Here is a 15470-nt window from a genome sequence, read left to right as displayed (position 1 = left end):
ATATGCAAATTAAACCAAATTACAGGGTAGAAAATATTTCCAAGTATAATAAAGAGGTTCTCTTGAAGGTTCTTATGGCTGGCTGAGAGAGGATTTGTCTTATTTAGCTTATTTCTCACTCACATTAGAAAATATGAAAGTCCTTCAGAATTCTCCTTCTTCAGAAGTCTTAATGATGAGGAAACAGAAGGCAAGCTGAGTTCAAAGCAGAAGCTGACACCCTGCAACCCCACCCCCCCATGGAATATATGTGACACTTCTCAGGCACTCTTGGCTGCCCTAAAAGAAAAACAAATAGTTAACTTGTAGAGATCACAATCAGTTTACAAATATGCTATGATTTAGAAGGAAGTTTGCTTATCAATAGCCTAACTTCCAGACACTGATAACTCAGTTTCCTGAAGCCCTAACATCTCCCTCCCCTCCATAACATTGAGGGAGGCTGAGGCAGAAGGAAATGTATATAAAATTAAATATTTTTTGAACATGCAGCCCATTGACAAGGATGTAGGATAGGAAAAATGTAACATTCCTCCAGGAAGCTCCCAACTGTCTTCATGTTAGTGCCTCATTAGAGGGATAAACAGCCTTGGCTTGACAATAACCAGGCCTCCAGTATCCTGAGAGTCTTCGTTAGCATATGGTAGTCCTTCTGAACACCCCCTTTGTCCTCACCTCCCCAACTCCTGAGTATATAATCAGCCACTTGTCAAGACCCCAGGGCAGTAGCTCTTCCTGCCCAGGGGTCCTGTCCCCATGTTTAATAAACGACCATTTTGCACCAAAGACGTCTCAAGAATTCTTTCTTGGTCATCGGAAAGGAAGAGAGGCACCAGTGGATAGCTTCCCTATGTCTAACCTCAGAAGAAGAAAACGAACTCCAACTAATTTTTTATTATGACAAGATGACTGAGAACAATTTGAATTTAACAAATCTGAGCATATTTAACCCCTCTGAAACCTAGTCTTCTTACAGTTTGAGTCCAAATAAGTAACCTAACAACACCTCAGTTTTGTTTTGTTTTTAAAGATTTTATTTATTTATTTGACAGACAGATCACAAGTAGGCAAAGAAGCTGGCAGGAAGAGAGAGGAGGAAGCAGGCTCTCCGAGGAGCAGAGAGCCCGATGCGGGGCTCGATCCCAGGACGCTGGATCATGACCTGAGCCGAAGGCAGAGGCTTTAACCCACTGAGCCACCCAGGTGCCCCAACACCTTGGTTTTGTTATAAGGATTAAACATTATGGTTTAAAAAAAAGAAAATAGAATGATTCAGTAAATGTAGATTAAAATGTAATTCTGCTTGTGCACACGCTCAGTCGCACTCTCTCTGTCAAATAAAATCTTTAAAATAAATAAATAAACTTTAAAATATTTATTTATTTATATTTATTTATTTTTTTTAAAAGATTTTATTTATTTTATTTGACAGATAGAGCTCACAAGTAGGCAGAGAGGCAGGCAGAGAGAGAGGGAAGAGGAAGCAGGATCCCTGCTGAGCAGAGAGCCGGATGCGGGGCTCGATCCCAGGACTCTGGGATCATGACCCGAGCCGAAGTCAGAGGCTTTAACCCACTGAGCCACCCAGGAGCCCTGAAACTTAAAAAAGAGAACTGGTAAATTCTCTTTTTTAGGTAAATTATATCTCAATAAGCCTGGGGGCAAGGAAGAACTGATTTAGTTGTTTTCATTACAAAGGTAATAAAACTACATCTAGAAGATGGAGGTGGGGAAGTAATTACATGTATTTTGCATAAAGGTTATCACACTACACATAAAATTTTATAGGTTTTCCCCCCTATATTTTTATTCATTTCTGTATTCTAAATAAGCTTTCCCTCACTTTAAGGGGGTTGGCATTTTCCAAGATGTTTTGTGAAGCAGTTTGCATCAGTCTTTCCGGTCAGGCAGTCAGAGAAACCCAAATGAGGTTGTTCAGATGGGTCACTGTACATCTAAAATCATAAATCTAAACCTCTTCTGTTTTTGCAGATTTGATTGAGAACAGCTTCCCCAGGAGTATACCCAAACACGATACAAAAAAGTTTACTTGTCCCTTCTTCCTCTGGCATTTCTTTTAAATGTTGGGGCCATAGTGCTGGGCTCTAAGCTCAAATTAAGTCCCTCTTTGGCTTGGGGCTCCTGGTGGATTTTCAGGAAGTGGTAGGCCTGTAGGAGTCATGGGCTTGGAGGCAGTGGATATAATGTCAATGAGAAGCAAACTGGATTGGGAAATCTGTCTATGAGCCCTTATTTGACATCCAACGTGGGTATTTATTTGTCTGATGGGACATGGGAAAGGAAAACTCTTAGATCCATTCTTCATAGTTCATACCAGATATAACTCTTCCGGGAAGCCTAGCCCAACAAACCACTTTACACCTTTCTCTTTTACAACCAATATCATACTGTAACAATATGTCTTGTATGCTTTCCCAGTAGCCTGTGAGAGTTTTCAGGACAGAGACAGTGTGTTTAATTTATCTTGATAATATTAACCGCTGCTATATGTTGAGTGCTTACTATGTGCTAGTCACTTCCCACTTTCCACTTAAGACTTGTCCACAGTTTTGTCACCTAATTCCTAAAAATGAGCAACGTCTCAGAGAGTTTAAAGAATTTTGCCCAGTAATACATATCTGAAGCTACAAGCAGAATGAGAACCCAGGTGGGTGTGAATTTCAGAGGGCACCCCCACTGCAGTGTCATGTGTTAGTCTCCTTTCAATTTCCTTTAATCCTCTATGTCCAGAAAAACTTGGTGTGACAACTAATACTTGGCATTTAATATATAACACTTGGCTAAACCGGTAGAACCAAAGAAGTGCAGTCTCAGGGCTTTTAATAGACTATAGATTAAATTTAATAATTGTTGTTTAATTTCCTTTTAAAGTTCCACTGTACTCTTCTGTGAAAAATGAAAGTGCATTTCCACTGATGGTAGTAATATAAAATTTCCTAAACATGGGGCGCCTGGGTGGCTCAGTGGGTTAAAGCCTCTGCCTTCAGCTCAGGTCATGATCCCAGGGTCCTGGAATAGAGCCCCACATCGGGGCTCTCTGCTCAGCAGGGAGCCTGCTTCCTCCTCTCTCTCTGCCTGCCTCTCTGCCTACTTGTGATCTCTGTCTGTCAAATAAATAAATAAAATATTTTTTAAAAAAGTTCTTAAACTTGTTTAACTGTTTCCTGTGCGTACAGAATACCTTTAAAAGGAAGTACAGGGCAGCTGGGTGGCTTAGTTGGTTAAGCGACTGCCTTTGGCTCAGGTCATGATCCTGGAGTCTCAGGATCAAGTCCCACATGGGGCTCCTGCTCAGCAGGGAGTCTGCTTCTCCCGCTGACCTCTCTCCTCTCTCAAATAAATAAATAAAATCTTTAAAAAAGAAAGAAAAAGGGAACTACAAAAAATTGGTGGTAGTACTTGCTTCCGTGGACTATTCCTGGGTGGCTGGGGGAAACTAGAACGAGAGGGAAATTTTGACTTTATTATACTCTTTTGCACAAAATTCGAGTTTTGTGACCCAAAATGGCGACAAAAATGAATGAGAAAATTATTATATAAATAATAGCTTGTATGGTAGGGAGAATACGGCAAAACGAAGGTATCAAGAGACCGAATGTAGGGTGCCTGGGTGGCTCAGTGGGTTAAAGCCTCTACCTTGGGCTCAGGTCATGATTCCAGGGTCCTGGAATAGAGCCCGGCATCCGGCTCCTGCTCAAGTGGGGAGCCTGCTTCCCCCTCTCTTTCTGCCTGCCTCTCTGCCTACTTGTGATCTCTGTCTGTCAAATAAATAAATAAAATCTTTAAAAAATAAAAAAAAAAAAAAAAGAGAGAGACCAAGTGAAGTTAAGGAAATGCTGCATCAAAAACTTATTGGTGGGGCGCCTGGTTGGTTCAGTGGGTTGAGCCTCTGCCTTCTGTTGGGGTCATGGTCTCAGGGTCCTGGGAATCGAACCCCACATCGGGCTCTCTGCTTAGCGGGGAGCCTGCTTCCCTCTCTCTCTCTGCCTGCCTCTCTGCTTACTTGTGATCTCTCTGTCAAATAAATAAAAATTTTAAAAAATCTTATTAGTGCAAGGGGGAAAACAAATCCATTTTATAGAGGAAAAGCGCGGATGAAATGCCCTGACACCAGCCTCCACTTCCTGGATGCTTGGTTCCAAAGGCTGGAGATCGCACCCGCACTGCCCCAGGATTTCAAGCCCGCCATTTCTGCCACAGTATTCTGTCCCTGACCGAGAGCGCGCGAAAGCAGCTCGCGCTCTTGCGGGGACGCGCACGCACGCATACGGGGACGCGCGCGCACGCACGCCCAGCTCCGCCCCGTGAGGCCCGCAAATCCGGAGTCGGCGAGGCTGGGGTTGCCTAAGCTCCGGTAGGTAATGCCCCGGAAGGCAGGGAACGTGGAAGAGGCCGAGGCGGGTGCGGAGGAGGTGGGCGCCGAGGAGGTGGGTCCTGAAGAGGACGGCGGGGAGGAGTCGGGCGCGGAGGAGTCCGGGCCGGAAGAGTCTGATCCGGAGGAGCCGGGCGCCCAGGAGGAGATGGAGGCCGTGCAGCCGCGTCCGGTGCTGCGCTCGGTGAACTCCTGCGAGCCGTCGCAGGTCATCTTCTGCAACCGCAGCCCGCGCGTCGTGCTGCCGGTGTGGCTCAACTTCGACGGCGAGCCGCAGCCCTACCCGACGCTGCAGCCGGGCACGGGCCGCCGCATCCACAGCTACCGAGGTAGGCGGACGGGGGTCGCCCTGGCCGGGCGGGCCCAGGCGGACCGCGCCTCCCGCTTTGTCCCAGGGCGCAGCGAGCGCCTGCTCGTGCCCCTGACAGGCTGTGACAGATCCAGGTTGACGCTGCTAGTGAGAGTGGCACCTTGTTCTCTGTAGTACTGAGTAATTTTCCTGAGGTGACTTTCCCCTCCTTATACGCGTATTTGCCACTAAAAATGCTCCCTATCTAATGCCCATTAGTTCAGTCCGTGAATGGGAGAGTCTCAGGTTCTCTAATGTCCCCAGTGGGCCAGTTCCGCGTAGGGTCCCAGCCTTCAGGGAGAGCACAGTCCGGGGGCGGGGACGGGCGAGTGCACACACAGCTAACTAGTCAGTGTCCCAGCGGCTGCTAGAGGGACGGAGCACGGCGGAAGGTGGGGGCTTGGAGCAGGCTCTTGCCCGGTGAAGGGACGGGATGTGTCGTTCCACTTCGAGCACCCCAGAGCAGAAGAAAGGGGGGCCCGCCCGGTGCAGAGGGGCTGATCGACCCAAGACCGAGGAGTTGAGAGTTGTAGCCAGAGGGAACCGCGGGGGCTAACAACACCTGCAGTCTCGGGAGGGGAAGCCTGAAAGATGGTTTTTCTTCTGGGGAGAGAGGAGCCATGGAATTTTTAAGCAGGGAAATGACAATGCCAGATTTTAATACCGAAAAGCTCCCACGAGTTGCACAGTGGTTTGGAGAGGGAAGACTGCTGCCAAGGAGCCAGTTAGGATGCTGTTGTAATAATGAGGGCTACCGGGGCCTTAAACCTAAGGAGGCAGTAATCTTCCCATAGCTTTCAAAAAAGAGAAATCGTACTTGGTTAATTTTCACAGCCATCCTGGCAGGATCCCAGTGGATCCTTTTGCCTTGAGAGGAGTCTACTCAGAAATCTTCAAATTTTTACACCAGACTTACCTTGTTATTAAAAGAGGGAGAACACAATTCTCCCAGGGGCTAACATTTCTGTAGTGTCCTATTTTATCCAAGAAATTGTGAATTTTGTATTCTCCAAAACTTAACTGTGCCTGGTTTAATATAAAATTTCTTTAAAAATTCCTCTTTGAATCTACTTAATGTCACTGAACTGTATGTAAACTGTAAAAATGTATGTTTTACCATAATAAAAAAATATTTACCACTTTACATTTCTTAAGTTTTCCCAACAAATCAAGTAAGTTTGTGCCCCAGGAACACATGATTATTTAATTAATTAGCTAATTAATTCATTTTTAATGATGTGTTTATTCAGACAGTCTCTACCTCCCTTAATAGAAAGTTAGGTGGGGGGAGGGGGGCTCCCTTCTTCCCTGCCCTCTTCCCCTCCCCCCCAATATGATGTATTTGTTTCTTAAATTCAGGTATAATACACATGCAGTTAAATGCACAGATCTTAGAGTTTGATGTATTTTTGACAAATATAGCACACCTAGATCGAATTCTAGATTAGAACATTTCCATCACTTTAGAAAGTTCCGTCCTGCCCCTTTTCACTCAATGCCCTCTCTTCCAGAGGCAACCATTCTTTTGATTTTTCACACCATAGATTAGCTGCGTCTTTTCCTACAGAATGTACCCTTTTGTCTGGTTTCTTTTTGTTAACATGATGTTTTTGCACCTTCTTGATCTTGAGAAGCACAGATGTAAGGAGTTGGTGAAGTTCTTTCTTTTAGTTTGCCATGTTTGGTGTGATTTGCAATTCATGAACTTTGCTTTTTGACCATGGGGTTGCAGGAAAGGCATGGTATTTGGAGCCTCAAGTACATGCTTTTTTCCCCCTTACTGTCGCTGTTTCCTTGAGCAAGTTGCTTGGCCTTTTCTTGTGAGGATTGAGTAGGATAATATTGGAAGGGCTTTGTGTGATATTTAAGCAGAATGAGAGTCAAGTACTTCTGTGGCAATCCGGGAAGATGAAGGAAGTGGGTGTGTGGCTACATAACAGCCTCTGCTTGTTTTAACAGGTCACCTTTGGCTCTTCAGAGATGCAGGGACATATGATGGCCTTCTGGTTAACCAGACTGAGCTCTTTGTGCCATCTCTCAATGTTGATGGACAGCCTATTTTTGCCAACATCACACTGCCAGGTACTGATGTTCCATTTTACCTTTTTTTTTTTTTAAGATTTTATTTATTTGTCAGAGAGAAAGAGCACAGGCATGGGGGGTGGCAGAGGGAGAAGCAGGCTCCCTGCTGAGCAAAGAGCAGGCTCCTAGGACCCTGGGATCATGACCAAGCCAGAGGCAGTCAGTAGAACATGTGACTCTTGATCTCAGGGTCATGAGTTCAAGCCCCATGTTGGGTATAGAGATTACTTAAAAAATTAATATAAATAAGTAAAAAGAATAAATAAAAAGATAAGGCAGTTGTAGTAAGTAGAGAATAAGCCATTTGAAGGAGCCAAAACTTTATTGGCTTTTACTGGATTCTAGCCAAGTTATCCAACCTTTCTGTGTCTTGTTCTCCACCACAAATAAAATGTAACAAATTTGGGCGCCTGGGTGGCTCAGTGGGTTAGGCCACTGCCTTCGGCTCAGGTCATGATCTCAGGGTCCTGGGATCGAGTCCCGCATCGGGCTCTCTGCTTAGCGGGGAGCCTGCTTCCTCCTCTCTCTTTCTGCCTGCCTCTCTGCCTACTTGTGATCTCTCTCTGTCAAATAATTAAATAAAATCTTTAAAAAAAAAAAAAAGTAACAGATTTATTTGTATGCTTTTTTTTTTTTAAAGATTTTTTATTTATTTGCCAGAGAGAGAGAGTACACACAAGCAGGCAGAGAGGCAGGCAGACGCAGTGAGAAATGCAACAAAGATATTTGAACAAAGATATTGTGGTTTCTCAGAAGCTCTTGGGCTGTCAGAGGTGGGGTAAATTAAGATATCTGATTGTAGAGGTCCCTGGCTGGCTCAATTGGTAGAATATGTGACTCCTGATCTCAAGGTTGTGAGTTCGAGCCCCACATTGGGGGTAGACGTTACTTAAAAAATTTAAAAAATAAATAAGTGAATAAAATACTTGATTGTAGAATTATGAATACATTTTGTTTACCAGGCCTTAGAACAGAATTATGCCCTGGAGTCTTAGGAGAAGAATAAGGTATAGAGGATGAGATACCACAGCTTCTTGTGTTGTATCTTCTTTTTTTTCTTTTCCTTTTTTTTTTTTTTTTTTTTAATATTTATTTATTGGGGTGCCTGGGTGGCTCAGTGGGTTAAGGCCTCTGCTTTCAGCTCAGGTCATGGTCTCAGAGTCCTGGGATCGAGCCCTGCATCGGGCTCTCTGCGCATCAGGGGACCTGCTTCCTCCTCTCTCTGCCTGACTCTCTGCCTACTTGTGATCTCTGTCTGTCAAATAAATAAATAAAATCGTTAAAAAAAATAAATAAATAAAGATTTACTTATTTATTTATTTGACACAGAGAGAGAGAGAGAACAAGCAAGCAGAATAGCAGGTTGAGGGAGAGGGAGAAGCAATCTCCTTGCTGAGCAGAGATCCCAGGACCCTGGAACCATGACCTGAGCTGAAAGCAGATGCTTAACAGACTGAGCCACCCAGGTGTCCCTAGTGTTGTATCTTTTAATGTTATTTAACCCACTCAAGCTGAGTGCCAAACAGGTTAAAAAAAAAATCACCGAATTGAAAATTAACATCATAGTTTACCATTCGTTTAAAACTCAGTTGATTTTATTAGGTTGAACCTAAAGAAACTGATGTTCTTGTGGATTAAAAAACCTCAAATACAAGGGTACCTGGGAGCATGTAGCTATTGATCTCAGGCTTGTGAGTTTGAGCCCCAGGTTGGGTATAGAGATTACTTAAAAATAGAATCTTAAAAACAAACAAAACAAACCCAAATGCCTGTAGCTTCATAAGGTTCAAACTGATACATATATGTGGATCCTGTTTTAAGGAAGCAGGTGTACAAAAATTGATGAGTTGATAAGTTAAATTGATAAATGTAACTTTTGGCTTATAGGATGCCCTTAAAGAGTAAATTCCCCAGTGAGTTTAAAATAGAACCGAAGGGCCCTGGGTGGCTCAGTGGGTTAAGCCTCTGCCTTCGGCTCAGGTCATGATTCCAAGGTCCTGGGATCAAGGCCCGCATCGGGCTCTCTGCTCAGCAGTGAGCCTGCTTCCCTTCCTCTCTCTCCAACTGCCTCTGTGCCTGCTTGTGATCTCTGTCAAATAAATAAATAAAATCTTTAAAAAATAAAATAAAATAGAACTGGAGTTCCTCAAAATTCAGTTACAAACTGTTTTGGTTATCTATTGCTTTGTGACAGCTACCCCCAAACTAACAACTTCTTTCTTATTCATAATTCTACAGTCTAGGCTGAGCTCAGGCAGGTGGTTATTCTGCTCATTGGCGGTCATTGGTGTGGCTGACTGCTGGCAGGTTGGCTGGTCTGGGCCTCTCTCCTATGCATTCTCAGCGCTTGTTCCTCTTGTGGGTATCTCAGGGCTCCTGAGCGTAAAAGTGGAAGTTGCCAGGGCTTCTTAAATGTTAGGTTCAGAATTGGCACAGTGTCTGTTATGTCACCCACATTCATTTAGTTAAAGCACATCACAAACAACACACTTGTAAGGGGAAGTTACTACACGAAGTCCTGCATACCACGGAGATGTGCATTAGGGCCATCATGTTACTCTCTGCCACACACAGGCCCTCACTTTTTTAGCCCAAAGTGAGGTCTGTATATAGTAAATGGAATTGCTGTGGTTGGCAAAGCCTCTTGCTCCTCCCTTGTCCCAAGGCTTGAGTCTGCTGCTGAGGATTTGGTTTTCTGCATTTACAGTGTATACACTGAAAGAACGGTGCCTCCAGGTTGTCCGAAGCCTAGTCAAGCCCGAGAATTACAGGAGACTGGACATCGTGAGATCACTCTATGAAGATCTGGAGGACCACCCAAATGTAAGGAAAGACCTGGAGCGGCTGACACAGGAGCATTTTGAAAATCAACGGCTGGAAGGGGAGACTGAGGATTTTAAATGAAATTTGCACTCCTGAGTTTCAGCCTTTGATGGTACTAACTAGTCTTGATCTACATTTAGGACTGGTCACTTATTCTCAGATTTAAGGTGTCTCATTCTCAGAGTAAAAAATCCTCCATTGCTTATAGGAAAGTTAACTGACTTCAGGAGGCATTGTGATGTTTAGGGGCAAATATCACAAAATGTAATTTAAGGCCTGCCCCTTCTAGAAGTATTCATCTAGTGGTTGCATTTTTGCTTCCTAGTAAGTCAGGAAAGTTTCTGTATAAGGACTTTTGTGTAAGTAATTCAATAAGAATTGCAGCTATTCTTTAATTGTAAGAAAGCAGTGGCATCTGCTTTTAATTGCTCTGTTGTGGTTGGTGATGTGTCCACCTCCCACTTTGAGAAGACAGAGATGTCCTTGAGGCAGGGACAAGTCTGTCTCCTCTTTGAGACCCTAGTGCCTCACACATTATGAGCCTTCAGTCACTGTTTGTTGAATGAACAAACCAGTAGATACTTTGGTAGAAAGTGTTTGGAGGTTTTGCCCTTTCTTGGGGGGTGGGGAAGTGGGGACCTTACATTATATACAGTAAACAAATGTTTTAAAGGGAATCACTTTTATAGAAAGCACTTTTTATAACTTTCTAAATTTTGTGCTTTTCTCTGTCCACTGTTATTGTAGTTCTATTTTATTTCTTTCTAAACCAGGAATAGCTTTCTACAGTTATTGTGATGATTGCTTTTTGAAACTTGACATCTGCACAGAAGATAGGAGAGAATAGCTATCCTTTTGTTTAGTTCTAGTATTAAGGAGCTGCTACTGTACTGTAAATAGATTTTTGCTAAGTGTGGGTATTTCTGTTACTTTTTGGTAAATCCACTACATTTCTGTTTGGCTTAGCATTTTTTTTTTTTTAAATGCTGCTGGTGTTTTAACCATGGGCCAGTGGTGTTGGGGCAGTGGGGACCACTAAGGGGAGTCACTTACGGGCTCATCTGGACTTGCAAGGGTCCTATTTCAGCATTTTTCATCAGGCAGGATCTGATGACACTTTGTACCTGGCTGGAGAAGAGGCAGAAGCCCTCCACCTCTTGGAAGTTACTCATAACACACAGTGGATTCAGGGAGTAGCCTGAAATGTTTTATAATTTTATAAATGTACAAATCCTTTCTTCTAGGCTGGACTTAAATTGTTTAACTCAAATTCAGTACTTCTATCAGGCTTTCTTTTTTGGTAACAGATAGTTAAAAAAAAAAAAAAATCCCCCCAGTAAAGAAAATTTTGGTAAAGACAATAAAGTAAAAGGAAAAAAAGATCACTGTAGCTACACTACTTGAATAGAGTCCCAAAACATTTTGAACTTTTGGCCTTTTTAGGGCATGCTGTGGTTGGTTTGGTTTTACATAGTTGAGATCGTACTGAATATACAGTTTTGTATTCTACCTTCTTAGTTATAATTTTATAATTTAAATATCTTCCCATGGTATTATAAGCTCTTTGTAGACATTAGTGCAGTCTTCCTTTTATGAACAGTGGGATATTTCTTGGTATCTTTAGTTCCTATATTAACCTTTGAGCACAATTCCTGTGCTCTGAAATCAGCGTGAAGTAAGACAGTGCCCCACAGTTTCCCCTAGATTTTGTTTCACCTCATCTTAATCCCCTCTTTCAACATTCAGTTAATAAATTGGCCTTTGTTTTTTAGGCATGCTGTAGTAATCAGTGACACACGTCTCTGTGTCTGATGGGTTACTGAGCTGCTAGGTGGGAAGGAAGGCAGCAGTGTGTATTCAAGGGTGGGATGGGATGGGGGAATGTCAGGAAGTCTGCTGTAGCTGGATTTGTTCAACATTGGTTTAAATTTTTTTTTTAACCTGTCTTTGTGTCCAAATGAGATTCGTGTTCATCCTGTGAAAACTGCAGTTTGAGTTCTGTGTTTTTTTGGGTTGTTCAAGGAGGATTGAAAACCTGTAGCATGGATAATATATATTTTTCATTTAAGATCTTATGACTGTATTAAATGTATTGCTCCTAAGAGACTGTAATGTTTCCTGTTTTGAGTTAAAAAAAAAAACAAAAAACCGAAAAGCTGTTCTTGAATACGTTAAATGGTGCTGAGCTAAAGAAATAAGTTTGGTATGTCTCTGTGTGGCTCTGTTGTGAGACACCTGTGTTTCTGTAAAGGCTTATGTGGGAAGGGACATTGCAGACTCAAGCAACTGTCTTCATGCTCAGGCCCTTTTCTTTCCAACCCTGGGTTTCTTTTATTTATTTATTTTTTAAAATTTTATTTATTTATTTGACAGACAGAGATTAGAAGTAGGCAGAGAGGCAGTCAGAGAGAGGAGGAAGCAGGCTCCTTGCTGAGGAGAGAGCCCAATGCAGGGCTTGATCCCAGGACCCTGAGATCATGACCTGAGCAGAAGGCAGAGACTTAACCCACTGAGCCACCTAGGCGCCCCATTTTGTTTGTTTGTTTATTTGTTTTTTAGAACATTGTTTCTTTTAGCTTCATTTTTCATGTAAAAATGAAATACCATAGGGACGCCTGGGTGGCGCAGTTGGTTGGACGACTGCCTCCGGCTCAGGGCGTGATCCTGGAGTCCCGGGATCGAGTCCCACATCAGGCTCCCAGCTCCATGGGGAGTCTGCTTCGCTCTCTGACCTTCTCCTCGCTCATGCTCTCTCTCACTGTCTCTCTCTCTCAAATAAATAAATAAAATCTTTAAAAAAAAAAAAAATGAAATACCACAGGGGTGCCTGGGTGGCTCAGTGGGTTAAAGCCTCTGCCTTCAGCTCAGGTCATGATCCCAGGGTCCTGGAATTGAGCCCCACATCGGGCTCTCTGCTCATCGGGGGGCCTGCTTCCTCCTCTCTCTCTGCCTGCTTCTCTGTGATCTCCGTTTGTCAAATAAATAAATAAAATCTTAAAAAAAATGAAATACCACTGTGAAAAAATTAAGTACTACATAAAAGCATTAAGAAAAGTACTCACAATGAGGAGTTGGTTTTTTTTCCCCACATAAACAGAACCAACTTTAACAGACACCTCACTGAAGAAAATATACAGTTGGCAAGTAAGCTTATGAAAAGATGTGCCACATCATATATCACCAGGGAAATGCACATTAAAACAAGAAGGAGAGGGGCACCTGGATAGCTCAGTCAGTTAAACATCAGACTCTTGATCTCAGCTTAGGTCTTGATCTCAGGGTCATGATTTCAAGCACCCCCGTATTAGGCTCCACACTGGGCTTGGAGTCTACTTAAAAATAACGAGATACCAGTGCATACCTTTTAGAGTGGCCAAAATCTGGAGGAGGCCAACAAATGCTGGCAGGGATACCAGCAATAGGAATTCTCACTGCTGGTGGGAATGTAGAATGGTACAGCCACTGAGTTTGGCAGTTTCTTTCTTTCTTTTTTTTTTTTTTTTTTTTTTTTTTTAAGATTTTTACTTATTTGTTTGAGAGAGAGAGATCACAAGTAGGAAGGCAGGCAAAGAGGGAGGGGGAAACAGGCTCCTGGCTGAGCAGAGAGCCCAATGCGGGGCTTGATCCCAGGCCCCAGAGATCATGACCTGAGCTGAAGGCAAGGCTTAACCCACTGAGCCACCCAGGTGCCCCCAATTTGGCAGTTTCTTACAAAATAAATATTCTCTTATCATATATTTCAGTAATCATGCTCCTTGATGTTTACCCAAAGGAGTTAAAAACTTGGATATTTATAGCAGCCTCATTTATAATTGGCAAAACTTAGAAGGAATCAGGGTATCCTTTAGTAGGTGAATGTATAAACAGTTCCAGACACAGAATACTATTCAGCACTAAGCAGAAATGAGCTGTCAACCATGAAAAGACATGAAGGAAACTTTAATGCATATTATTAAGTGAAAGAAGCCAATCTATAAAGGTCACATAGTGTACGATTTCAGCTGTATGACATTTCTGGAAAAGGCCAAGCTATGGAGTAAAAAGATAATGGTTGCCAGGGTATGGAAGGGAGGGTGGGATGAATAAGTAGAGCATGGGATTATTTTAGGGCAATGAAGCTCTTCTGTATGATACTATAATGGTAGATATGTGAGTTTGTAAAACATAAAATACACAACACCAAGAATGAACCCTAAAGTAAACTATTGTCTTGGGGTGATAATGGTGTGTCAGTGAAGGTTCATCAGTTGTAACAAATGTACCATTTGAATGGGGATGTTGATCATGGGGAAAGCTTTGCATGTGTGGGACAGGAGGTATATGGGAAATACCTGTACCTTCCTCACTTATGCTGTGATCTTAAAGTCTATTAAAAAAAAAGAAGGTAAGTTGTTTCCATTTTATCAGCTCTTATATACTGAGAAGGTGATAGAAGGACAGGCACTGTCCCAGAAATCAGCACACTGAGGGTATGAAATAGGTGCCAGTGTTTTGTACTTTTATTTTTTAAGATTTTATTTATTTATTTGACAGAGCGAGATCATAAGTAGGCAGAGAGGCTGGCAGAGAGAGAGAGGAGGAAGCAGGCTCCCTGCCAAGCAGAGAGCCCGATGCGGGACTTGATTCCAGGACTCTGAGATCATGACCTGAGCCGAAGGCAGAGGCTTTAACCCACCGAGCCAGCCAGGCGCCCAGTGTTTTGTACTCTTGACATGTGAGCACCAGTGTGAACTTTCAGATAATTTCACATGAGGTGTCTGTATCTTATTCTTACCACCTCACTCCTACTGTATGCCAGTCACTGGGCTGCCTGATACCCCTGCAGTATTTCCCTTTTTTTGTTGGCACACCTGAACTCCCTGCCCCAACCAAACATTTCCCTGGGGCTTCCCCTCACCATAGATTGGGACTGGGAGATAGAATTTTCTCTGGGAGGGGCGCCTGGGTGGCTCAGTGGGTTAAGCCTCTGCCTTCGGCTCAGGTCATGATCTCAGGGTCCTGGGATCGAGCCCCGCATCAGGCTCTCTGCTCATGAGGGAGCCTGTTCCCCCCACCCCTCTGCCTGCCTCTCTGCCTACTTGTAATCTCTGTCAAATAAATAAATAAAATCTTAAAAAAAAAAAAAAGAATTTTCTCTGGGAGATGGGATCTGTGGAATCTGACACTATTTTCCAGATAGCCAGTGTTAGAAGTAAGTGAAGCTGTAGGATACCAACTGGTGTTGCAGAGAATTGCTTGTTATGGGGAATAAATAGCTCCCCCCACCAACATCTGGTGACTAGAACTGTCAAAAGTTGTGTTCTGTGTAGGGTCAAGGAGAAAAATACAGGAGAAGGTAGAACTGGATTTTTTCCTACACAGGAGGAGGAAAGACTAGGACTGAGTTTTCTCTTAATTCACTCTGTGAAAATTAGCTAAAGGAAAACTCACTGAAGTGGAGTCAGGAGGCCAGCAGGGGGAGCTCTCGCGGCCTACCACTCCTTATCAGTTGTAGACCCCAACAGGAAGAGAGGGACATTGTAGGTGGACACTGCTATCCCAGTGGGAGGAAAAAAGGTTTTCCTCTTCTCCCAGCAACAGCCTAGCCAATGAGACAACTCAGCCAATGAAAAGCTACCATACTTTGAACTCCCAGTTTGTTCTAATGGTCTTTGTTTTTGACAGCGCTCCCAACTCTGCTCTTTGCTCTGAAAAGTAGCCTTCCTGTTTTTTGTTCTGTGACTTGCCTATGGTTTTGTAGAATCTCGTGTCTTGATTCATAATTCTATGCTATTCCTGAATAAACCAATTTTTGCTGGTAAAATAACTGACAGTTTTATTTTG

At 43.2% G+C, this 15470-nt stretch overlaps 1 protein-coding gene across 2 annotated transcripts; it reads left to right on the top strand.

Annotated features, from left to right (window-relative positions):
• Window positions 1-4382: 4382 nt before the first annotated feature.
• VHL (von Hippel-Lindau tumor suppressor) lies at window positions 4383-11749 on the top strand. 2 transcript variants are annotated; one of them, XM_044253015.1, is made up of 3 exons: window positions 4383-4722; window positions 6702-6824; window positions 9532-11749. In XM_044253015.1, the coding sequence occupies exons 1-3, from the start codon at window positions 4383-4385 to the stop codon at window positions 9726-9728; spliced, it is 660 nt and encodes a 219-aa protein (XP_044108950.1). In that variant the 3' UTR covers window positions 9729-11749. The 2 variants fall into 2 exon arrangements, with proteins under 2 accessions (XP_044108950.1, XP_044108951.1); XM_044253016.1 differs by lacking the exon at window positions 6702-6824.
• Window positions 11750-15470: the final 3721 nt, after the last annotated feature.

Source organism: Neovison vison, chromosome 6 (genome assembly GCF_020171115.1).
Source record: "Neovison vison isolate M4711 chromosome 6, ASM_NN_V1, whole genome shotgun sequence".
NCBI classification, from domain to species: Eukaryota; Metazoa; Chordata; class Mammalia; order Carnivora; family Mustelidae; genus Neogale; species Neogale vison.
The sequence above is the reverse complement of the archived record's forward strand: the minus strand, read 5'-3'. Positions and strand labels throughout refer to the sequence as shown.